General features: G+C 46.7%; 3 protein-coding genes across 4 annotated transcripts; 1 reads left to right on the top strand and 2 right to left on the bottom strand.

Moving 5' to 3' along the window:
• Positions 1–2,636: 2,636 nt before the first annotated feature.
• Positions 2,637–13,448, top strand: PCYOX1 (prenylcysteine oxidase 1). Its single transcript, XM_081203114.1, has 6 exons — positions 2,637–2,794; positions 6,068–6,274; positions 8,285–8,459; positions 10,033–10,244; positions 11,125–11,280; positions 11,596–13,448. The coding sequence occupies exons 1-6, from the start codon at positions 2,692–2,694 to the stop codon at positions 12,243–12,245; spliced, it is 1,503 nt and encodes a 500-aa protein (XP_081059240.1). The 5' UTR covers positions 2,637–2,691; the 3' UTR covers positions 12,246–13,448.
• On the bottom strand, positions 13,405–16,283 carry SNRPG (small nuclear ribonucleoprotein polypeptide G). The gene is made up of 4 exons (XM_081203318.1): positions 16,150–16,283; positions 15,778–15,800; positions 15,071–15,195; positions 13,405–13,564 (listed from the first exon to the last, which is right to left on the bottom strand). Exons 1-4 carry the CDS (start codon positions 16,179–16,181, stop codon positions 13,514–13,516), a joined length of 231 nt encoding a protein of 76 aa, XP_081059444.1. The 5' UTR covers positions 16,182–16,283; the 3' UTR covers positions 13,405–13,513.
• A 1,429-nt stretch (positions 16,284–17,712) lies between these two features.
• Positions 17,713–23,905, bottom strand: FAM136A (family with sequence similarity 136 member A). 2 transcript variants are annotated; one of them, XR_014010311.1, is made up of 4 exons: positions 23,744–23,905; positions 21,771–21,911; positions 18,945–20,123; positions 17,713–18,881 (listed from the first exon to the last, which is right to left on the bottom strand). XR_014010311.1 is itself a non-coding variant. In XM_081203294.1 (3 exons), exons 1-3 carry the CDS (start codon positions 23,828–23,830, stop codon positions 19,935–19,937), a joined length of 417 nt encoding a protein of 138 aa, XP_081059420.1. In that variant the 5' UTR covers positions 23,831–23,905; the 3' UTR covers positions 17,713–19,934. The 2 variants fall into 2 exon arrangements, 1 of the variants encoding a protein (XP_081059420.1); XM_081203294.1 differs by having other exon boundaries at positions 17,713–20,123.
• Positions 23,906–24,454: the final 549 nt, after the last annotated feature.

Raw genomic sequence — 24,454 nt, 5'->3', positions numbered from 1 at the left:
GGAAACTTTGAGTAGCACCCAAAGGAAATAAATCTTAAAATTCTAAGAATACCCAGAATATTCTGAAATCACTAAGTTTTCCCCATTCATTTCAGTAGGTTTCATTGGCTGCCTGTACATAAGGCTTAGTAGAACAGTTAACATTACTAATAGCCACTATGGTTCATCTTTTTCAAACTTGTTTTCACTGAGTGTGCAGAGTAGTTTAATATATGACAGCAATCTCCATTGCAAGCACACACTAAATATTTTAAATTTTCAAAATGTGCCAAGGGCTGCAACCCTATGCAGAAGTGGGGTCTTGCGGGGCTGAAGAAGAATTGGTGATACGGAGTTTCAAATCTGTATTCAGCCATCAAGTTCACAGGGGGGGCTTGGGGCCAGTTGCTAAGTTTCAGTCTAGCCCGGCCTACCCTATAGGGTTGTTGTGGGTAAAAAGGATGGGGGGGGGCAAGCCAAGAATGGTACCTTGAGCACAGGATAAATTCAACTGAGATGTCCCCAGTATATGTGTGTCTCTCCATTTCATCAAACCCAGGGGAGATAGTTGTGCAGTTCTGATCCCCTCATCTGAAAAAGGATATTGTCGAGCTGCGAAGGGGTTTGAAAAACGGCAACCAAAATGGCCAAAGGGGTGAAGCAGCTCCCCTAGGAAGAAAATCTGTTCCGCCTGGCCTTTGGTTTATACTCGGTCGGACCCTTATGTTTCCCTCCCCTTATGGTCTTGATTTATCAGCTATTTTAAAATGAGGCTGCATTTTAAATTTCATTTTAACCTGTATTTTAAATTGGTTTGTTTTTTTCCTCCCTTTCCCCCCCCTATTATGTTTTACTGTTATTTTATTTTATTGGTGTTAGCCGCCCTGAGCCCAGCTCTTCTTCTTCTTCTTCTTCTTCTTATTATTATTATTATTATTATTATTATTATTATTATTAAAGAAAAAGGCAAGTACTGTAAGAGGTGAAATGATAGAAGCCTATCAAATTAAACACAACATGTAAAAAACAGGAAGAGAAAAGTTTCTCTCCATTTTTGTCATGGGCATCCAATGAAGCTGAATGTTGGAAGGTTCGGGACGCCTAAAAGAAAGTCCTTGAGCAGCACACCGTTGATAATAATAATAATAATAATAATAATAATAATAATAATAATAAAATTATTTATACATACCCAGCCCATCTGGCTGGGTTTCCCCAGCCACTCTGGGCGGCTTCCAACAGAACACTAAAATACAATAACCTATTAAACATTTTATTATTATTATTATTATTATTATTATTATTATTATTATTATGATCTGGGGAACTCGCTTCCGCAGGAGGCAGTGCCGATGGCCACCAACTTGGATGGCTTTAAAAGAGGATTAGACCAATTGGTGGAGGCTCTTCGTCCTGGCGGCTGTGCTCTCTCTCCAGGGTCTGGATCCCCAGAGGGGAGATTCCGGAGGGGAGTGGCTCTCTCACTCGAATGCTGCTTGCAGGGTTTCCCTTGGGGGCATCTGGCTGGGCCCCGATCCAGCATCCAGGCTCTCCTTATGGAGCCTCCGGGCCCAGAGGCAGTCTACCTGGACCCCTAGGTCCTTGCGGGTATTTGGCCAACTGAGAGAACAAGAGGCTGGACTAGATGCGCCACAGCGGGTGCTCTAAGGGTGATGACTGAGCCTGCCGAGATGAAGCTCCTCGTCCAGAGGCAGTCTACCCGCAAAGAGCAGATGCTTGTGTTGTAAACAAAAAATGCCCTCTTCCCTTATGGGGTATCCAAGAGCCCATATAGAGTCCTTACATTAGGTTCCCTATAGGTAGGAGAAAATAACAGAGGCCAACCAGAGAATATTGAGAAGCAAAGCAGCTAGTAAGCCTGATCTTTATTGATCTGCTGCAACAGGGTGCTCCCCTCACCCACAGGAAAGAAGGAGGAACCCAGAAAAATGGCGCACAAGGCTATATAGAGACATTTGAAATTGCCACCCTGTAGATCAAGACGTCTAGTTCAAGCTCTGGTTTTCCCAGTAGTGATGTATAGAAGTGAGAGCTGGACCATCAAGAAGGCTGATGGCCGAAGAATGGATGCTTTTGAATTATGGTGCTGGAGGAGACTCTTGAGAGTCCTGTGGACTGCAAGAAGATCAAACCTATCCATTCTGAAGGAAGTCAGCCCTGAGTGCTCACTGGAAGGACAGATCCTGAAGCTGAGGCTCCAAGACTTTGGCCACCTCATGAGAAGAGAAGACTCCCTGGAAAAGACCCTGATGTTGGGAAAGATGGAGGGCGCAAGGAGAAGGGGAAGACAGAGGACGAGATGGTTGGACAGTGTTCTCGAAGCTACCAGCATGAGTTTGACCAAAGTGTGGGAGGCAGTGGAAGACAGGAGTGCCTGGCGTGCTCTGGTCCATGGGGTCACGAAGAGTCGGACACGACTCAACAACAACAAGACCTCCAAATTTCTATCACACTCGGCGGCAGGGAGCCACCCCTTGCGGGTTTTCTTTCCGCGGGGCGGGCGGGAGGCTCCTGGCCGGCTCGCGTTGCCAGAGGAATCCTCCCGGCGCAGCAGCAGTCTACCCTTCTGGCCCGCGCCGCCTCCCGTTTCCGCCGCCGCCCAGAGGCCGCGGGGCGGGGCGCGGGCCCAGGAGACTCCCTCCCTCCCCGCTTCCCTCCTTCCATCTTTCCCGAGCAGCCGCCGCCGCCGCCATGGCCGCCCGCTGCCTGCTCCGCGCCCTGCCGCTCCTGGCCGCCCTGTGGCAGGGAGTCGCGCGGGGGAACCAGGAGCTGCGCCCCCCGCCCGCCAGGATAGGTAGGGAGTGGCGGAGGGGGGCTGGGGCCGGAGGAAAGGAAGGGTCGGGGGGGGGGAGCCTCTGCCGCCTCGTTACTTTTCGGCAAGGGGCTTAAGGGCAAAGACGCCAACGCGCACATATTTGCAATGGCACCTACGCGCACCCTCGTGCATTGATGCAAAGGTGCCTTGGAGCATGTGCAGAGCGCTCAGCTTCCAGAGTGCTACACGCATAGAGGAAAGGCGCTCTGCATCTTGCCTTTATGATCTTAGTTGCAATAGTCTTTGTTGGTGTTCCCCACACGGATTTTGACAAAGATGAGATATAACAGAGTCGTCCCTTCATTTCAAAGGGGGCTGGCTCCCTGGCCACACATCCGTCCTTTGAGGTGGATCTGCTTTCAGGAGCACCCAACTAAGTTTGGAAACTGAGTTTGAGATCCTGAGATAGATCTTGCGAAGAACTTAAAGCGGATGCAAATTCTCTGCCCTGTGTCCCATTGGGATAGGAAAAGCTCTGTGGGGTGAATTTTCACATCCATGCAAATCTTCGGACATTCAGCGTGCATCGCTTCAGCACCTCATTAATGCAGACTAAATACCACCTTTAAAATTCTAGTTTCCTTAGTAGGAGACCATGGGCAAAAAGGAGAGGCCTTTTTATTGGGCCATGACAACCAGCAGAAAATAGGGAAGTGGGTTTTTCTCCGCCCCCCTCCTCCTGAGCCTGGCATCATGTACTTGGGAGTTCACCCTTTGAGGAAATTCAATTCCCAATAACTGTGAGCTGCTACGTGTGCTTGTGGAGACATGCATTTCACATGAAACTTCAATTACGATAGGTGTAAAGTTAAAAATCGTCTTGAAGCAAATAATGCTTTGCCACACAAAGTTCCGCCAGCCCTATTGGGACATGACTTTCTGTGCGCCATCGACTCATGGGCTTGTGAAACATGTGCTGACCCTGGTTGGAAACCCACATGTGGCTTTTTGAAACAAGCTAGTCCAGTTTTTCCTTTAGAAAATGCTTACACCAAACTGCTTACACCAGTTGGACAGCTTATAATAATAATATAATAATAATTTATTATTTATACCCCGCCCATGTAGCTGGGTTTCCCCAGCCACTCTGGGCGGCTTCCAAAAGAATATTAAAATACTGTGATACATCAAACATGTATATAGGAGAAAGAAATGCACGTGCAAATAAAAGATTCTAAATGCTATGTACCATAATAATAATAATAATAATAATAATAATAATAATAATAATAATAATAATTTCTCCAGCCACTCTGGGCAGCTTCCAACAAAATATTAAAATACAATAGTCCATCAAAAATTAAAAGCTTCCCTAAACAGGGCTGCCTTCAGATGTCTTCTAAAAGTCTGGTAGTTGTTTTTCTCTTTGACATCTGGTGGAGACGCTCCTTCGGGTATATTGGACCAAGGCCGTTCTAAACCCTGATGGGTCAGTCTCAGCTTATGTGAGCAAGTGTTGAATGGAAGTCGTACACCAGTGCACAGCAGTGCAGATTGCCCATGTGACATTCCAGTCTCCTCCTCCAGTTGGGGGGGGGGCTGTGGAGACAGAGGCACCCTCCTCCACCGGACTGCCCACAAGTATCCAAATTCTGGACAGTGGTTTGGTCAACAAATGACCAAATTACTCAAACACCCCTTTCCAACTTCACCCCAGCTTTGTTTACTAAATCTATGAGATGATCAACGGAAAGGTTTCAGCTCTCAGTATACCTGAAGGAGCGTCTCCAACCACATCGTTCAGCTCAGACACTGAGGTCCAGCGCTGAGGGCCTTCTGCAAGAATTGAAGCTACAGCGGACCAGGCAGAGGGCCTTCTCGGTGGTGGCACCTGCCCTGTGGAACACCCTCCCATCAGATGCCAAGGAAATAAACAACTATCTGACTTTTAGAAGACATCTGAAGGCAGTCCTGTTTAGGGAAGTTTTATCGTCAGAGTGACTGAGGAAACCCAGCCAGATGGCCGGGGTATAAATAATAAATTATTATTATTATTACTTTCAGGAACTCCTGGGACATACCTTTATGGTAGATTGGTAATGCTCCTAAATGGTATGCAAGTTTTTCACAGTGATCACACAGTGCTCTTGGCATCAAAATCCCAGCCTGCACACCTCCCCCTGCTATTTAATCTAGATCTACGTTTTCCCGTGAAATATCCACTAAGTTTTTTTTAAAAAAATAAACAAACAAACTGTTGCCAGAGACCTTTTAATCCGTTCTGGAGGTCTGTTCATAAACCAAAACAGGTTGTAACCCAAGGCGCACTTTCGCCAATGGGGCCTACAAAAAAAATTTGTTCGTAATCCAAAAAAAAAAAAGGGTTGTAGTCCAAAAAAAGTTCGCAAACCGAGACACGCACTTCCGGGTTTGACTTGTTTGTAATCCAAAACGTATGCAAACCAGACTGTTCATAGAATCATAGAGTTGGAAGAGACCACAAGGGCCATCGAGTCCAACGCCCTGCCAAGCAGGAAACACCATCAGAGCATTCCTGACATATGGTTGTCAAGCCTCTGCTTAAAGACCTCCAAAGTAGGAGACTCCACCACACTCCTTGGCAGCAAATTCCACTGTCGAACAGCTCTTACTGTCAGGAAGTTCTTCCTAATGTTTAGGTGGAATCTTCTTTCTTGTAGTTTGGATCCATTGCTCCGTGTCCGCTTCTCTGGAGCAGCAGAAAACAACCTTTCTCCCTCCTCTATGTGACATCCTTTTATATATTTGAACATGGCTATCATATCACCCCTTAACCTCCTCTTCTCCAGGCTAAATATGCCCAGCTCCCTTAGCCGTTCCTCATAAGGCATCGTTTCCAGGCCTTTGACCATTTTGGTTGCCCTCCTCTGGACACGTTCCAGTTTGTTCGCAAACCAAGGTACCACTGTATTAAGCCTCTGCCTGGACTTTCATTGCTCATTACAGTTTATTTAAGTGGTTCCAAGACTCTTTCAGGCCACTGTGCCCTTGCTTCCAAAAACACATCCCTTGGGCCTGATCCAGCGGGCTCTTCTGATGTTCTTAGAGAATTACAGAATTGTAGAGGAGGAAGGGACCCCCAAGGGTCATCTAGTCCAGCCCCCTGCGATGCAGCAATCTCGACTGAAGCATCCATGAGAGATGGCCCTCTAAGCTCTGCGTAAAAACCTCCCATGAAAGAGTCCACCACCTTCCGAGGGAATCTTATACAGGTTACCTTATTCTGAGTTCTGTTGAAAGGAATTAAATACAGGAAAATTAACTTAATTCCAGGTGTGATTGGAGCTGGTGTCGGGGGCACATCTGCAGCCTATTTCCTGCGCCAGAAGTTTGGTAAAGACATCCAGATTGATATCTTTGAAAGAGGAGAAGTCGGAGGCCGTGCGGCTACTATCAATTTGGAAGGGAAATACTACGAAGCAGGAGGAGCTGTCATCCACCCCCTTAACCTGCACATGAAACATTTTGTGAAAGAGCTAGGTATGGACACCTTATTTTCCCTAGGAGCAGGTTTCATCCCTGCTCCTTTGTTCTTATGCCAGTGGAAACTGTTTTAGTTCCATTTCACGCCAATGAAAAGGCTATAGTGCAGCCTTCTCTGCCCACCAGATGTGTTGGATTACAATTCCTATCCGCTCTAGCCAGTTATAGTCTAAAACATCTGGAGGGCCGAATGTCTGGGGAAGGTTGCTATAATTAATTTGGAGGAAATGGGAGGGGCGTTTTCTTTCTGGGGGTGTTTGTGCACGGCCGTCTTAAGCATATCTGGCACCATGGTGCAAAGATCCCTCCTGCGCCCCTCCCTTCCCAGAGTTGACCTTTTTTTAGGGCTGGAGGAGGCGGGCAGCGGCTGGAAGGTGGCTCCTCTGGCGGGGAAGAGGCGGAGGCTGGACGCGGCGCCTCCGGGCTCAGCTGGACGCTTCGTGCCACGGTGGCCATGGCAGGCAGCACACCGAGCAAGCGGGTGTGCGCTGAGTGAGTAAGGGTGCATGCACCGCTCCCGCCAAGCGTCGGCTCGGTTTTTTCCCTTTTAGCCCTCTGGCGCCCCGCATAATTTGCTGCCTGCAGGCTAAAAGGGAAAAAGCAGAGCCGACGCTCGGCGGGAGTGGCGCACGCACCCTCGCTCACTCAGCACACCCATTTCGTGTTCCCCAGACTCTCGCCTAGCGCCATCCAGAACTTGGCGCTCTGGTGCCCCGCGCCACTAGCCTCAATGGGTAAGACAGGCCTGTGTTTGTGTGTGTGACAGGTCTGGGTATCGCTGCTTTTCTTCCTCTCAGAATGTAAGCTGTAAGCCACAGTAACAAGAATAAGATGGGTACATCTCAGGTGTCAAAAGCCAAGGTAAAGAAGTGTGTCTTCCACACTTGCCAGAAGCTTCTCTCCACCACAGAAAAGGCCCTTTCCTGGACTGCATCCCCCTATGCCATTCTTAGCACCCAAGTGTGTCTGTAGGGAAGGAGGCAATCTTTCACGTGCCTGGGGTTTTTTAGTGAGTAGCTTAGGGCTTTAAACACTCATGTGACCACCTTGATTTAGGCCCGGAAATGAACCGGCAACCAGTGCTATTGTTTTAAAACACTGGTTTTATGAGATCTAAATCAGATCTACGTAAAGCGTGACAAGTTCCGCAATACAGTCATACCTTGGATCCTGAATGCCTTGGTGCTTGGACATTTTGGCTCCTGAATGCCGCAAATCTCGAAATGAGTGTTCCAGTTTGCAAACATTCTTTGGAAGCCAAACGTCCAGCATGGCTTCCGCAGCTTCCGATTGGCTGCAGGAGCTTTATGAACGTTTTGGAAGTCGAACGGACTTCTGGAACGGATTCCGTTCGACTTCCAAGGTACGACTGTAGTCACATAGCAGAAAGGAAATGAACATTCCCCACCCTCTCAAGATTTCCGAAAAAGACACAAGTGAACAGCAGACTTAGGTAAAGGTAAAGGGACCCCTGACTGTTAGGTCCAGTCGTGGCCGACTCTGGGGTTGCGGCGCTCATCTCACTTTATTGGCTGAGGGAGCCGGCCTTTGTCCGCAGACAGCTTCTGGGTCATGTGGCCAGCATGATTAAGCCACTTCTGGGGAACCAGAGCAGCGCACGGAAATGCTGTTTACCTTCCCGCTGGAGTGGTACCTATTTATCTACTTGCACTGTGATGTGCTTTCGAACTGCTAGGTTGGCAGGAGCAGGGACCGAGCAACGGGAGCTCACCCCGTCTCAGGGATTCGAACCGCCAACCTTCTGATCAGCAGGTCCTAGGCTCTGTGGTTTAACCCACAGCGCCACCCGCGTCCCTGAACAGCAGACTTACTGGAGTTCAAATTTCGAAATACGTGTTCCCACCAAATCCTGTCTCTGATAGAGAGGCCTGTGTGCACCCATCCATCAGTCACCAAATCTCAAACGGATGCTGAGTTCTCACCCTGCTGCCCCAGTGTCAACTCAGACTGTCTCCCAGTTCACAGGCTGTGCTTTCAAACCTGCAGGTCTTAACATCCATCAGAGTCAAGGTGGCCTTTTGGGCGTCTACAATGGAGATGAGTTTGTCTTTGAGGAGAGCAGCTGGTACATTTGGAATTTTCTCAAGCTCCTCTGGCATTACGGACTGAATCCTGTGCGGATATACATGTGGGTAGAGGATGTGCTAGACAAATTTATGAGGTAAGTCTGCCTGTCTCAATGCAGGCCCCCTCCCCACCCACCCTAGCATGGCACCTATAGCCACTGCACCTTTCTCTGACACCTGTGGGGCCCCTGCCCTTGCCAGTACTTTTGAAACACCTGGAAATGCCAGACTGGCAAAGGCTGCCTTAACCCCAAACTGGAATGGTTTACTCATTCTGGCTAGGAAGTTAGATGTTGCCCACCTTTTACTAAAAAATAATAATACAGTGGTACCTCGGGTTAAGTACTTAATTCATTCCGGAGGTCCATTCTTAACCTGAAAATGTTCTTAACCTGAAGCACCACTTTAGCTAACGGGGCCTCCTGCTGCTGCTGCTGCGCCGCCGGAGCACAATTTCTGTTCTCATCCTGAAGCAAAGTTCTTAACCCGAGGTAATATTTCTGGGTTAGCGGAGTCTGTAACCTGAAGCGTATGTAACCCGAGGTACCACTGTAATTAAGAGTACCAATGGGGTAGGCAACCTAAGGCCCGGGGGCCAGATCACCTTCTCAATCCGGCCCGCGGACGGTCCAGAAATCAGTGTGCTTTTACATGAGTAATATGTGTGCTTTTATTTCAAATGCATCTCTGGGTTATTTGTGGGGCATAGGAATTCGTTCATCCCCCCCCCCCAATATAGTCTGGCCCCCCACAAGGTCTGAGGGACGGTGGACTGGCCCATGGCTGAAAAAGGTTGTTGACACATGCCATGTTCTCAGTGCCCGTGTTAGCTAGCCAAGCTAGGAATGTTATCTCATAGGTTTATCCTGTGATCAAGAGGATTTATTGATTACACAAATGTAAAGGAAACTGCCTGCCCTCTGCCCCAATGCACTCTAGACTATGGACTTGTCAAGCTGGTTTCCCCAGCCGCTCTCTGATACCTGTTTCTGATAGCCATTTCAAAGCTTCAGGAGCAAGCAGGAACAAGTCTGCAAAACGACTATAACCACCTGAGTATCCAGCAAGGCAGTTAGATACAAGATCAGATGCACAGTGAAGTCTGTCTTAACCTGGGGCCCCCAAATGGAAGTTGCCTACAGAGAAGAAATTACATACATAAGGAATCAATTGCTTTACTCCAGGCCTGTTAAAATATGCTCTCCCTTAAGCCTCGACTCACTGCCAGTATTTTCTGTCTCATTAAGCCAGTGTTCATCATTATTAGGACCCTTTTTTATTTGCTATTTACAATCAGGTACAAGGTGGGGGGAGAAAGAAAAAACCCGTCCTATCAACACTGCACACAGATTCCTAAATAAATACCTGGAAGCACTAGCAAAGCAATCTGGGGTGCAGGCTTCTTAGCTACCAGTCCTGTGCAGTGGAATAAGTTGCAATTAAATTAGGGTCAGTATTCTTAAGTGGTTGTGCATACTGGTGGCACTCAGCAAAGCAATCATGAACATCAATTTATTTTCTGTTTGAGAACAACGCAAAGCTTCTGAAAGGGCACCACCCAATATAAGTAAAGTCTTATCGAAAACAATACTAATCACTAACTTTGTCTTCCTCCTGCACAGTCTTTGCTTTCCCATATCTTAATTCTTTCCCCCCTTTTGCACAAAGGATCTATCGGTATCAGGTTTACGACTATGCCTTCAGTAGCACTGAGGGTTTACTTCATGCCCTCGGAGGGGCTGACTTTGTTCAGATGCTGAATGTTACCATTGATCAGGCCTTGCAGAAGACCAGCTTCTCTCAGAAGTTCATCAATGAGATGGTGACTCCAGTTATGAGAGTCAACTATGGCCAAGGTGCCAACATCAATAGCTTTGTGGGTAAGTGGCAAAGCTTGTTTGCAGATTTGCCATATCTTGAAGGTTCAAGGAATTGAAAATAAAACCTGCTGATTTTCATAATGCTGTTATACAAATCCATATTGTGTGTCTGCATTTGCAATTCTGGTCACCTCACCCCAAAAAGGATGTTGTAGACTTGGAAGACGTGTTGAGAAAATGCCAACCAAAATGATCAAGGGGATGGAGTGACTCCCAGTTCCAGCGTTTGGGACTTTTTAGGTTACAAGATTATGCAGGGCACAGAGAAAGTGGATTGAGAAAAGTTTTTCTCCATCTTCCTTCCGCAGGGCTTGTAAGACAGAACTATTCTGCCTGGCTTTCAATTTGAACTTAGCCTAATCTTTTATTCCCCTTCCTTCCCTCCCGCTCCCCTTTTTTTGAAGATGACCTGCTCTGGGATCCCACAGCTAATTCTCCCCTGGTCTCCTCGCTGGCCCAAATAGGACTAATTTAGCCAGCTAGCCCTGGGGATCATCTGATGTTTATTGGATGGCTTTCCCACCCAAATTGCACCCTGTGCAACTTCAGCAAGCGAGGCTTTGGCACCTTCTCATGTTGCCTCAGACGGCAAAACAGGATGGGTTGCCCCTGCTCCTTATTTTGTTTTTTGTCTGCCTTAAATTATGGCTTATTGTAGGTTACCTATTTGTGTGTGTGCGTGCGTACTATATGTTGTGTAAAGTTTTATTCACACTTTTGTACATACACACACACACACCCCGGAATCTTCTAGTAATAAAGAACTAATAATAATAAAATTCTAATATTAGATATACAATCTTCAAATGCTTTTTATCTTCACTGTTAGTTGTAGAGTTCTGCAGGTTTGTGTGAAATTTTATTATTGCCTCCCTGGTAGGTGCCGTATCTTTGGCAGGCGCCGATTCTGGACTTTGGTCAGTAGAAGGTGGCAACAAACTGGTATGCACTGGCCTTCTTTATGCTTCTAAAGCACAACTGATTTCTGGCACTGTTATTGCTCTGGAAGAGAAAACGCTGAAAAGGGGACGCTTAGGTGAGCTTGCTACAACATTCTTACACTTGTGATGCAGTAGAAAAAAGTAATTGCATTAGAATCTGCTGGTTGAGATATATTGGTTTGGACATGGGAAGTCAGAACTGGCTGGGTAGATGAAAGGAAGGGGCATAGATGTCGATAATAAAAGCCAGACAGACTACTTGTAGTTGCAACTACAACTTTTTTTCCTCTTCAAAGCCACATGAAATTTGCTGGAAAACTGGCCTAGTTCTACATCAGGTGGATTACTCTTGATTACGTTTTAAATAAATAAAGTGTTGCTTTTAAAAAAGTACTTTCTTTGTCTCCCAGGAGATACTGCGAAGCTCTATGAAGTCACCTACAATTCTACGTCAGGATTAATGTCAGAGCTGTACGACATCATTCTGATTGCCACCCCGTTGCAGCGTAAAATTGCCAACATAACTTTCCGCAACTTCAAGCCACCCATTCCCGAGTTCTCCCAGCCCTACCATCAGACTGTGGCAACGTTTGTCCATGGGCGCATTAACACTTCTTACTTTGGCTACCAGGATCCTTCAAAGTTCTCTTTAACTGCCATTTTCACAATGGAGCACCCAAAGTTGTTTATCAATTGTATTGGCATGGTCTCTCCAGTTGAAGATAAAACTAAGCCGCTTCTGAGCCCTGCTGTTTGGAAAGTGTTCTCACCCAAGCCTCTCACCAAGGAGCAACTGAATTTGCTTTTCTCGTCTTACGATTCTGTTGAAGTGAAGACGTGGCTTGCCTACCCGCACTACAGCCCCCCAGAGAAATGCCCCCCTATCATTCTCCATGACAGAATGTACTACCTCAACAGCATCGAATGGGCTGCAAGTGCCATGGAAATGAGTGCGATCGCAGCCAAGAATGCTGCTCTTTTAGCCTACCATCACTGGTATGATAAGGCAGACATGATTGATCAAGAAGATTTGCACGAGAGACTCAAAACAGAACTCTGAGGTAGAATACACACAGCTGGGGAGGAAATCTAGGTTGGTATACTGTATTTGGTGGGGTGGGGGAAGAGAAGAAAGTGGATCTGAGGATTTAGCAAGCTGTATCAGACCATGTGGTGCATCACCTACTGAAAACTCTTTTACTATATTTACAGGAAAAGATAGCAACGAGGCACAGGGGAGTGAAAGAATAGCTGTCTTTGAGCCATGCAGCTTAATTCAGGATTTTACTTTGTTAGCAACATGCAAGAGCCATCAGGTGCTGGGCTGGGGTGGATTAACAACTGAGAGCAAGTAGCTGAAAGGAGGGGTGACAGTAAATGAAATTGTTACGATTTTCCCATCAGTATACTGATGCCCACTCATTGTGTATTGTCATACTGTCCAATTATGTATCTCCCTTTCAGAAGTCCCAATCTTATACACTGTGATAATGGATAACTCAAGCCATATTATTGCTAGACAAAGTAAGATTTCTGATGTTTAGCTGCATCTGATATAAAATACAAATGTAGTCCAAGAGAGGGGACTGTGTGTATTTAGTTGCTTACTAAGGGAGGCTACTTACAGTTGATCAATTTGACAGCCTTTTCCCATGAGGCGCAAGACTGCTTTAAGCACAGTCTAAATCCACTAAAAGTACGTAGTAGGAAACTGATTATCTTAAATGCACCTACGGCATAGATGCAGTTTATCTGATTCTATGTATTTCAGTCTGCTTATGCTGCCCACTATTTGCACATCAGGCACAATAATGTCACAACATGCCTGGTAAAAGAGCACAAAGCTAGCACTGAATACCATTCTATAAAATTATGTGCACTGACCTTTTGCTAGTATTCAGAAATTCTGAATGAAATCTGGCAATTTCTTTTAGTCTCTCAGCAAAAGGAAGTATGTAATGAGTTCATCCTCGTTATCCCAATGTGCTCTAGTACAGTCTCTTCAAAAGGGTAAGGTGCCTTAACTGTGATGAGCCTTACTGCCAAAAGTTTAGTTTACTGCTACATGCTAGAACAATTCGTTCTGTTTATCAAATGAAAGAATTACATGGAAGAAAACAGAAGAAGCCCTCAGTTTTATCCTGTTAATGCACTGAGAAGTCAACCATGTAGACTTCAAACCACCCTGAATTTACTTTCAAAAAAGTAGAGTACGTTGATCCAATTTTAACAATTTATTTTAAAAAAAATCACAACGAGAGTGTCATGCCTGTAAAATCTACAATACAAAAACAAATGTCCACATTGTAGCTTGTTCCACTGGTTTGTTTATACTCGTTCCAAAGCTTCTAGCATAATGATGCTGTTTCCACGTATTACCTAGAAATAAAAACACTGAAAGTTAAACACCAACCAAATACTGCCAAGTGGCTTAAGGAAGAATATTATAGACTCACAAAAGGGACCTGTTTCCCACATCACGAAAGACAGCTGCAGAAAGTCACCACACTTCAGTGCTTAAGCTTTGTTATTATTATTCCTACATTATTTGCTCAAAGCCTTTTAAAGGGCAATAACAAATAATAGTCATACTCGGGAGTTAACCCACTGACAATTCAATTCATTATAATTAGTCTATTTATGATTATGACTAACAGTGAACATCACCCAAAGCACCTTAATCTTCTAACTTAAAATACCAAAAATAAAAGGCAAGTCATCACCTGGTACTGAAAGGACAAACTGTGTGCCGGATGAGCTTTCTTAGGGAGAAAGTTCTGAAACTGCAGCGCAACCACCAAAGTTTATCTCATGTGTTCCTACCCAATTAAGTAATGGGAAGAGAGAAAGCCGAAAAGGGCGCATCTAAGATTTGACAAGTTCATGTGGAAAGAGGCTGTTCTGAAGGAGTCTAGACACAAACCATACACCTTGGCCAATGTCAAGGTACCAGCTGTCCCAGGAACATGGGACAAGAAAACAAGGGGTTATGGAGAAGTCAGAGAAGAGCCTTCTGCAAGAGTTAAAAAAGATCCACAGCTACACTTAAGAATGTAAGAAGAGCCTGCTGGATCACGCCCATAGGCGTCTGGTCCAGTATCCTGTTCTCACTTGAGCGCAAGAGCCTACTCCTCTTCTGTGGTTTCCAGTAACTTGTATTCAGGATAACTGCCTCTAATATTATTTTAGGTTGGTCTCTTTATTTTCCTCATAACTCTTAAGTACACACACTGACTGCTCTGGGTGACCTCCTTTTAAGAAAAGGATGTTGCCAAAGATCCAAAAGTGCTGTAAAAGCCTTGGGGCTAAAAAGATATTTTCATGAAGAAATGCAGTTTGAATAGTCATCTAGAAGAAGCCTTTCAAACAGATCCTAAAATTCTTACTTTGATGTATGAGTTCCAAAGCCACTGTACCACTTTTTGCCAAGTATGAGTAGAGCTTTGGTATACTCTATTGTGAACAAGTGTCATTTGCAAAAGAATATGGATATTGCCTGCTTTCAGCGCAAACATGCCTTTGGAGCAGTATCCTGGTATTCTTCAGAAGTGTTCTGTGAAAGTGGGTGGGGTGGGGGACCTATGAGGTTTATTTTGTCTACCTCTTTAGTTTAATTCTTGATCTTTTTATTATAGTAGCTTTTGTAAGCTTTGAAAATCAATAAAACTAAAAAAGTACTGCAAGCTTTTGGATTACAGTTTGATATAGTACCAGGCAAAAGTGCAAAACCACATAGATGAACTCCTGCATTTTTTAAAAAATCTAACTCAAAGATATTTTTCTAGAAAATGCTTTCGATAAATTCTCAAGTACAATGAATGACATTAGCTTAGCTGCCTTTTTCGGTTTCAACTACATTTAAAAGGTTAATTAATTTCTACTTACCACCATCCCTATGTTGTTCTGTTGTCCTCCTGGTGCCATTTCCACACACTCATCTATTACAAGATTCATAAATGGATCAAATCCTCTTAAGATTCCTTGGACATGCCGGCCACCATTTAATTTCACTGTAAGGAACAGTCAGGTTAGTTTACTTCCTCTTGGTACTTTATCTTGATTCTACGTTTGCTATGTCCAAGGCAACATTTACGGAATTAAGATGGACAGATATGTAGGTAGTCTGTCTTTATCCTTTCTTGCTCACAATTGTGGAACCCAGTTTAAACCAGGGGAAAGATGCACAGCTCACTTTCATACGTTTGTTTGGCAGCTGGCTGTGCATCACAGGGAATCTAGGCTACTTTCCTGACTAGACATATAGTCATACCTCGGGATGCAAACGTGATCGGTGTGGGAGGCACGTTCGCAGCGCCGCATCTGCACACACGCATGATGCGATTTGGTGCTTCTGTGCATATGCTGAAACCTGGAAGTAACCCATTCTGGTACTTCCAGGTTTGGCGCGGTCCGCAACCCGAAAACGTGCAACCCATAACCCAAGGTATGACTGTACTGCTACAGAAGCAAAGAATGGGGGAAGTGAGAGCAGGTTGCCATTCAGCACAAGTTAAGATGACAAGAGACAAAGTAAGTCCCAGTAAAGTTTTCCTCCCAAAATGCAGCAAACAAAAAAAAGCCATTCAACTTACATGACAGCTTCTTGTCCATAAATCTGAAAATTAAATAAGAGTGAATAATTAAGCATCACTGCAGTCAAATTCATCTTAACACAGGGAAAGGGTGAACTATATGTCTTTAGAAAGAAAGAAAAATAGAAATACGGCCTCCCTAGCTCTATGATCAATTCGCCCTAAGGAGGAAAACGACGGCGGTCCCGAGCCATGTGCTGCTCTACTTTTTCGTAGCTCTATGACACACACGGGCGACGTGCGGTGCATGATGGGAGCGAGGAGGCCCAAGCGCTCGCTCGCCAACTAACGGCGGCCGCCCCCCGCTCTTCCTCGCCTCCTTCCCATCGGGCTCCCCGGCCCCCGCCGCCCCTGCCGCGCTCCCGCGCTCACTTCTTCAGCTCCGGCGGGTGTGCTTTGCTCATCGTGTCTCCTCACAGGCAGCTCCGGCGACGAGCGTCTTCCTCCCGCCTTAGCACGGTTCCGGCGTATGACGTCACGGCGCCGCTTCCGCTCTTCCCCAATCAGGAGGAGCCTGTTGCGCCGGCGCGGACGACTAGATCAACGCAAGGGACGCCTGCAGGGCGTGGACTACCTCGTCCTCGCAACCAATCAGCGCGGAGTAGACGGCCGCGGTCTACCCTCGGATTTCCGCCGCCAACCAATCAGCGGCCGAGCTGTTCCCTTTGCGGGTGGGTCCTATCGACTCGTTTCCCCCACGTGTAAAGCAACAGGCCATGCTTCATTTGCTTTTAGGGTTTATTTGCATATATGCTAATATGTTTATGTATAGGGTTTAAGTATTTTATTTCAGATTTCCTATTGCATCCCATCTAGTGGACAAATAAGGACTCTATTAGGCCCTTGGGAAATTAAGCCACACGTTTACCTGAGAGTAAAACTCATTTGTGCAGTGGATTTTACTTCTGAGTAGACGGGCAAAGAAGCGAGTCTGCCTACAATCTAGAGTATACTCAGTGCTTTTTTCTGGGGGTACGCAGAAACATTTTGTGAATTTTAGTACTTTTGTCCATTTACTGTATTTTTCCCGATTTGAACTATAATTTTTCTTGAGTCAAAATGAGGGTACCCCTAAATATTTTTTTAGGTAAAAAGCACGGAGTATGCTCATTGTAAGGGACGCGGGTGGCGCTGTGGGTTAAAGCACAGAGCCTAGGACTTGCTGATCAGAAGGTCGGTGGTTTGAATCCCCGCAATGGGGTGAGCTCCTGTTGCTCAGTCCCAGCTCCTGCTAACCTAGCAGTTCGAAAGCACATCCAAGTGCAAGTAGATAAATAGGTACTGCTCTGGCGGGAAGGTAAACGGCGTTTCCTTGTGCTGCTCTGGTTCGCCACATGACCCAGAAGCTGTACACTGGCTCCCTCGGCCAGTAAAGTGAGATGAGCGCCGCAACCCCAGAGTCGGTCACGACTGGACCTAATGGTCAGGGGTCCCTTTACCCTTTACCTTATGCTTATTCTGAAAGCAAGTCATATTGACATCATTAGTACTTTATAGTAAAAGCGCACAGGATCTCTGGCTGTATGCGGTGGAAGTTAAACACAGAAGCCGTTTCTATTATCACATCCTTTTACCGCTGCTGCCTGGAATAATTACCAAGCTTAAAATGCTGTCCCTATTTCTGTGATTGTAAACTGTTTTAACTGTTATTAATTCTAAATTATTATAGCCTGTCCTGAGATCTTCTGGTGAGGGGTAGGTAATAAATATAATAATAATTCCCCTAAATGCAATCATAGGCTACATTCACACCATACATCTAAAAGCATATGGCTTTTCCCAAAGTAAACCAGTTCCCAGTCCCAGGCCTCTTTGTGGGGAATTGTGTGCTTTAAATGTATGTTGTGGATGTGACCATAGTTTATCTCCCATGCATCCACCTCCCCAGTACCCATACCACTTTTTCAACACAGCTAAAATACCTACAATACACAGTTTTCATTTTTAAAAACCATTTTTAATTCAACTTTAAGAAAATAATTCACAGTTTAAAGAAAGGGAGGGAGAAATAGGGGGCAGGGGCTTTGTTAATTCTTGGAACGGCATTCCTGCAGCCCCAAAGGGTCCTTGTCCCTGGAATGAGCACACCCACATTCACAATAAATGCTGTTTGCTGGTCAGCATTTTTCTGGTTGTTGGGCCTAACCCAAGCACTCACAGCTCTACCTCCTACATCCGAAGGGGAAAACATTACTATTGGATTAGAAGGATGTGTAGTGCTAGTTGGCTCTGCAGCAGGGAATCCAAACCCTAATTAAAATTGTTACAGAATTCAGACGCAATTGAGGAGAAACCGTTTCAACACAGCAGCAATACTGTTGATCAGCACACATAAATTTAATCACACTTAAACAAAAAAGTATGTTTTCAATGCAAGGGTAGGAAGGAATTATTTATTGTTTCACTTGCTGAGGAGCCAGGTGGGGCTTTTATATGTCACATTGTACTTGTCCCATTGACATCTTTTAGTAGAATTGTTATGCATAAACCTGAACGTGACACTTGAGTCTTCAAAGGCTGTTCCATAAACAAAGCTTCTCCATCCAAATTTTACAGCACTCCAGCCATCTACAGTTCCCTGCATCCCTTAGAGGAAGACACAAAAAGCTGTTGGCCCCTAACCTTACCTCCTCTTTACCATGATATACCTTTAAAGTCATATATCTGAAGTTATTTTAAATATTACAAGATAGCAAAAGCAGCCATGAGAACTTCCTCCCAGGGACAACTTTGTCTGCTAGATGCCTTATTGTAACATCTCACAGGAGAGTACAGGGGCAGCCTGCCTTTCAGATGTTTTGGACTACAACTCCCATCACCCTTTCAGCTGGGGCTAATGGGAACTGTAGTCCAACAACATCCAAAGGGTACCACGCTAGCTGCCCCTGCCTTACCACAATACATTCTCTGCTTCTACAGCACACAGGTCAATAGCTGCCAATGAAAGAAAGGATGGAATAATTATTTTGCTTGGGTGGGGATCCCACAGTAGGTTCCACTGGGAAAATGTTCCTCACAATTGCTGAAGGTCTTTGAGCAGGGAAGGAGAGGAGGGAGTTGAAGGACTGTGGGTGCTTTGTGGCCAACGAAGGATTTCCCAACGGCTGAAATGAACTTGGGAAATGGCTCAAGCATTCATGCCTAGACTTCAAATGAAACTGAGAAACAATACAAGGTTTTAATTTAAGAATCAAGTTTTATAAGTGTTTAGTTTGGGGCTGACTTTCAGAGTGAGGAGTGCCCAATAAAAACAAAAAAACCAAACGTTGCTGTGTCATTCCAATGCCCAACAAAACAAAACAAAACACACAGAGGTGTTTAAAAATCCATTGAAAGCCACATTTATGATTTAATCAGCAAAATCCAAGTGGTTCGCTTTACAGGCTGCATTTTGCATGGTGGGGAGGTGTCATAAATGCCCCCTTCCTTACTGGGTCGGTAGAACCTCCCCTGCTCACTGAAAACTAGTATTTCAGTGAGAAAAACTGAGCCTACACTTCTCCCAAGCTTCCCCATATGCATGGTTCCAATTTGCTCTTCTTCCACACTGGAAGCCTTTGAGCAAGCAGTCTGAAGTGGTAATGTCCAGAAGAAGGATTAATACTAGATTCTGCTGAAGGCATAAGGAGCCCCTCAGCTTTGGGGAATTCCTATTTGGGGACAGTTTGGTTTCAGCACTGCTATTTCAAAAAACGTAATATCAAACCACCTCCTTCCGAAGAGACCGCAGAGACAGAACTTCTGTGTGTCTATATTTGTAAGGCAGCTTAAGAAAGAGGTGCACAGCCAGTTGAGACACCAGGTAGCAGATTTCGGAGCTACCTTTGTAGCACCTTCCGGATTCCCCTCCCCACACCCAACTTTGCTACAAGGTGGGGAAGAACCACAACAAAAGGGTCTGTGCACAAACATATCATTGATGCCAGAGGAGCATGTTGTTTTTTCTTTTACACCGTCTGACAATCTGCAGCCTTTCTCCCAAACCAAACCCTAAATTCTCAAGCCCTTCAGGAGGCCACAAGTATACAGTCACACCATAGAAAAGTCACTCTGGACACACCTCATGTTTTCTTTCTATGTTTCCAGAAAGGGTAATCATGCCCATCTTAATTTTAATTGATTATCTCCCTTTCCCGTTCCTCCGCACCCCAGGGCGTTTACTGGGCAATGTTGGCCAAGTTCTCCTTCATCTTTTTGGTCATGCTGGGGATGAGCTGCATGTGGTCGTCCACACACTTTGTCACGCAGTTGTCCAGCTGCAGTTTGATCTGCTTCTCTTTGCTCCCTGAATCTAAGGAGTCCTTGGCTTGGTCATTACAATGCATCGTGCAGCGGGCAAGGCGGTCCTATAAGTAGCAAAAAACATGCAAACATGGAAGTCAGAGGTGGGCAAGGCTAAGAACAAGTTGCATTAACAGCCTTCATCAGTGGACCAAAAGAACTTAGAAGCTGCCATTCAAACAGGACTCTTAAAGAGCTTTTAAATGACGGTTTCAATAATAATAATAATAATAATAATAATAATAATAATAATAATACAGTGGTACCTTGGGTTAAGTACTTAATTTGTTCTGGAGGTCTGTTCTTAACCTGAAACTGTTCTTAACCTGAAGCACCACTTTAGCTAATGGGGCCTCCCGCTGCTGCCGGAGCACGATTTCTGTTCTTATCCTAAAGCAAAGTTCTTAACCTGAAACACTATTTCTGGGTTAGCGGAGTCTGTAACCTGAAGCGTATGTAACCCGAGGTACCACTGTACTGATATTCTTGGATTTGCAATAATAATAATAATAGTAATAGTAGTAGTAGTAATAATAATAATAATAATAGATTTGTAGAATTGGAAGGTATCTCCAAAGGTAATCTAGTTCAACCCCCTGCAACGCAGGAATAAATCAAGGCTACATTCACCACTTTAAACAGTCCTGCCTCCCCCCCGCCCCCGAATTCTGGGTGCTGTAGTTTGTCAAAGGTGCTGAGAGTTTTTGGGACAATCCTAGCCCCTCCCAGTGCTACAGTTCTCAGGGTGGACCACTTCTCAGGGAACTCTGGGAACTGTAGCTCTCCTAGGGGAATAGGGGCTCTCCTAACACAGGCATCCAGTGGTGTCCACACTTTTTTTCAGAGGGCCAGATTTGATGAAGTGAAGGGCTGTGAGGGCCGACCAAAGTTATTAACCGTTTTCTGTTGTTGTTGTTGTTTTTTAAGGACTGAAGTTGTTTTCTGATTTTACCCCAAAGTCATTGAGCTTTTTTTAGGATTGAGGTTTCTTTTTAAGATTTTACCACAGGAAATAAGCTGCCACAGGGGCCAGATTAAACCAAGCAGCAAACTGGATTAGGCCTCCAAAACAGACTTTGCACATGCCAAACTCAGCCCTCCAGATGTTTTGGGACTACAATTCCCATCATCCCTGACCACTGGTCCTGTTAGCTAGGGATCATGGGAGTTGTACCTCAGGTTACATACGCTTCAGGTTACAGACGCTTCAGGTTACAGACTCCACTAACCCAGAAATAGTACCTCGGGTTAAGAACTTTGCTTCAGGATGAGAACAGAAATCGCGTGGCAGCGGCAGCGGGAGGCCCCATTAGCTAAAGTGGTGCTTCAGGTTAAGAACAGTTTCAGGTTAAGAACGGACCTCCGGAACGAATTAAATACTTAACCCGAGGTACCACTGTAGTCCCAAAACATCTGGAGGGCCGAGTTTGCCTATGCCTGTCCTAACAACTCAGCACTTTAAACAAACTACAGATCCCAGAATCCTTCGGGGGAAGCCGGGACTGTTTGAACTGGTACAATACTGCTGCAAATGTATGCTGCAAATGTGACCCAAGAAGTGCATTTGTTTAAGATGGTTCAGCAATCCAGACCATTGCCCTCTCGAAAGATAAGAGCGCAACCCTGGAGGGTCTGGCAGATTGAGACCAAAGTCCAACTTCCCACTGACCAGCTAGTCTCCCACCTACACCCACCCCCACTTTTCTCCTCACCTGAAATCTCTCCAGCTCTTGAGTGACCACTGCCTGTGCCTGAGCCAGGGGCGCATGGCAGCGCTCAATGCACTGGTGCACTTGCTGCATGGAGGCCTTGTTGTTCTCACAGCAGGTCGCGCTGCACCGGAACATGATTCCCTGGAAAGAGCCGGGTGTCAGTAAGATAACCTCAGAAGTGCCACCACAACTACTCTGGAGGAAGGGCAGGGTTGAAATTGTCAGGACCTAGTCCTACACTCGAGTAGGACTCTGGCAGAGACACATGCCCGACTGGCATGTTCCCTCCCTCCTGGCTGATCGTTCGGGAGCTTCATAAGCTTTCTTCAGCCCGAACATCACAACAACCGATGCCAACAGACACCGGCACACTTAGGGATCCGCAGAGTCTTCGCAGTTGTGTGACAGACCTCAGCAACTCAGCATTTTGGCTAATCTACTTTATTTACATATAAACACACACAGAGCACTGCAACATGGCTCCCTCTCTCTCTAGCATCAGGCAGCAAAGACAAAAAGGACAATAGTCCCACTTCACGGAACACAGTAAATCAAACATCCTGTCTCCGTCATGTCCCACTTTGTGGAGTCAAAACATACACTGTCATGTGATAGACTAAAACCCCATGGCTGTAGTCATGGAGCAGGAATTCTAACAGAAATGTGGCAAATACAGTGGTGCCTCACAAGACGAAATTAATTCGTTCCGCAAGTTTTTTCTTCTTGCGAGTTTTTCTTCTTGCGAAGCACGGTTTCCCATAGGAATGCATTGAAAATCAATCAATGCGTTCCTATGGAGACCGTCCGGGGACAGAGGGGAAGCGCCGCACGCCTTCCCCTCTGTCCCCGGACCTGTTTAAAGCAAGGGGCGGCGGGGAGAAGATTGCTTCTCCCCGTTGCCTGCCCCGCAATCTCCGGGGACAGAGGGGAAGGCGCGCGCTAGTTTTTCGTCTTGCGAAGCACAGTTTCCCATAGGAATGCATTGAAAATCAATCAATGCTTTCCTATGGAGACCGTCCGGGGACAGAGGGGAAGCGCCGCATGCCTTCCCCTCTGTCCCCAGACCTGTTTTAAAGCAAGGGAAGGGGCAGTGGGGAGAATCGCTTCTCCCCGTTGCCGCCCCTTGGTTCAAAAGGGGTCCGGGGAGAGCGATCTTCTCCCCGCCGCCCCTTGCTTCAAAAGAGGTCCGGGGACAGCGGGGAAGACGCGCTGCGCTTCCCCGCTATCCCCGGAGCTTGCGGGGCAAGCTTCGTTTTGCGAAGCAAGCCCATGGGGAAATGCGTCTTGCGAAGCGGCTAAGAAAACGAAAAACTCCTTCGTCTAGCGAGTTTTTCGTCTTCCGAGGCGTTCGTCTTGCGGGGCACCACTGTAATGGCCCATTCTTGCTGGGGTGCCTGTCCTAAGCTGGTGCCCTCCAGAACATGTGGACTACAACTTCCATCTGGAATGGTTCAGCCACACTTGTTGGCGGCTGATGGGAGTTGTAGTTTAAAACACCTGGCGGGCATCAGGTTGGAAGGCTGTTGCTGGGGGATTGCTGAGCACCCACCCGCCCCCTGCCTCGCTGCCCTCTGACCCTTTCAAGGAGATCAACAGGGAGGGACCTAAAATCAGCACGGTATCCATTATGCATCGCATGTACACTCCCCTTGCTGAACACAGATGATTCAAGAGCCTGCTGGATCAGGCCAAAAGGGGCCTATCCAGTCCAGCCCGATGCCCCAAGGGTCAAGGAGGACCCGAGCACAAGGGCGGTTCCAGCAACGGGTTCAGAAACATCGCTGCCTCCTACCATGGAGACAGCGCAGCCTCCATGGCTAGCAGCCCCCGATAGCCCCCCTCCTCCTCCATGAATTCGTGTAGCGCTCCATTGCAGCCCAGGCTGGTGCCCACGCCTGCCTCCCGAGGGAGCGAGTTCCCGCGAGTTCCCTTCCCGGGGCGCATCCCCACGTGCGCTCCAAGCGCAGCCCGACCTGCATCTTCCGGATGTTCTCCCGCTCCAGCCCCTGCACCATGCCGTCGATGGCCTCCTGCACGCGGAGCTGCTGAGCCTCGGCCATGCCGCCTCGCCCCGCGCATGGGGGAAGGTCGCCTCGGCGGCAGCCCGGCCCTCTCCCCGCCCCCGGGCACTGCTTCCCGGGTCAAGGCGCGCCGCGCTTCCGCGGAGCTCGCCCGCCCGCCTGCGCAGCGCCACGGCAGCCTCGTGCGCCCGCCGCCCGGCACTGCACGGCGCCCGGCAGCCGCTCTGCAGGGGAGGCCGCTCGCCTAGCCCAAAGCCGCGCCGCTTGGATTCCTGCCAGCCGGGCTCGAAGGTCCGGGCGAGGCGCTGCCGGCCCGGGAGCGCGGTGGTCCGGTGGCTCTGCTCCGCATCCAAGCTCGGAGGCAGGAATGCTTCTGAACCGCAGTTGCTGGAAACCGAAGCGGGGCAGAGGGCTCTTGCGCTGGGACCCCGCTTGCGGCTCTCCCATTGAGGCATCTGGCTGGCCCAGGGTGGATAAAAAGCAGCGGGTTTTAATATATATATATTTTAAAAATCAGATATTTTTATTTTCTTTAAATCGGATTTTTATAATAAAATGCTTTTGGAGGAAAAAATATTTCAGTTTTCTATTGGAGTTACATTATACAGTGGTACCTCGGGTTAAGTACTTAATTCGTTCCAGAGGTCCGTACTTAACCTGAAA

Source organism: Podarcis bocagei (assembly GCF_964188305.1).
Source record: "Podarcis bocagei genome assembly, chromosome: 7".
NCBI lineage: Eukaryota > Metazoa > Chordata > Lepidosauria > Squamata > Lacertidae > Podarcis > Podarcis bocagei.
This window is presented reverse-complemented; position numbering and strand designations above follow the sequence as displayed.

Bases quoted from the DNA above. Each gene is read 5' to 3' on its own strand.
- FAM136A (XM_081203294.1), bottom strand. From the start codon at position 23,830: ATGGCCGAGGCTCAGCAGCTCCGCGTGCAGGAGGCCATCGACGGCATG. The intron at 21,912-23,743 runs GTCGGGCTGCGC...GGCTCTTTCCAG, and splicing joins AGAACATCCGGAAGATGCAG to GGAATCATGTTCCGGTGCAG. The intron at 20,124-21,770 runs GTGAGGAGAAAA...TGCTACTTATAG, and splicing joins AAGAGCTGGAGAGATTTCAG to GACCGCCTTGCCCGCTGCAC.
- PCYOX1 (XM_081203114.1), top strand. From the start codon at position 2,692: ATGGCCGCCCGCTGCCTGCTCCGCGCCCTGCCGCTCCTGGCCGCCCTG. The intron at 2,795-6,067 runs GTAGGGAGTGGC...ACTTAATTCCAG, and splicing joins CCCCCCGCCCGCCAGGATAG to GTGTGATTGGAGCTGGTGTC. The intron at 6,275-8,284 runs GTATGGACACCT...TCAAACCTGCAG, and splicing joins ACATTTTGTGAAAGAGCTAG to GTCTTAACATCCATCAGAGT.
- SNRPG (XM_081203318.1), bottom strand. From the start codon at position 16,181: ATGAGCAAAGCACACCCGCCGGAGCTGAAGAA. The intron at 15,801-16,149 runs GTGAGCGCGGGA...TTTAATTTTCAG, and splicing joins CACCCGCCGGAGCTGAAGAA to ATTTATGGACAAGAAGCTGT. The intron at 15,196-15,777 runs GTAAGTTGAATG...TGTTCCTTACAG, and splicing joins TATGGACAAGAAGCTGTCAT to TGAAATTAAATGGTGGCCGG.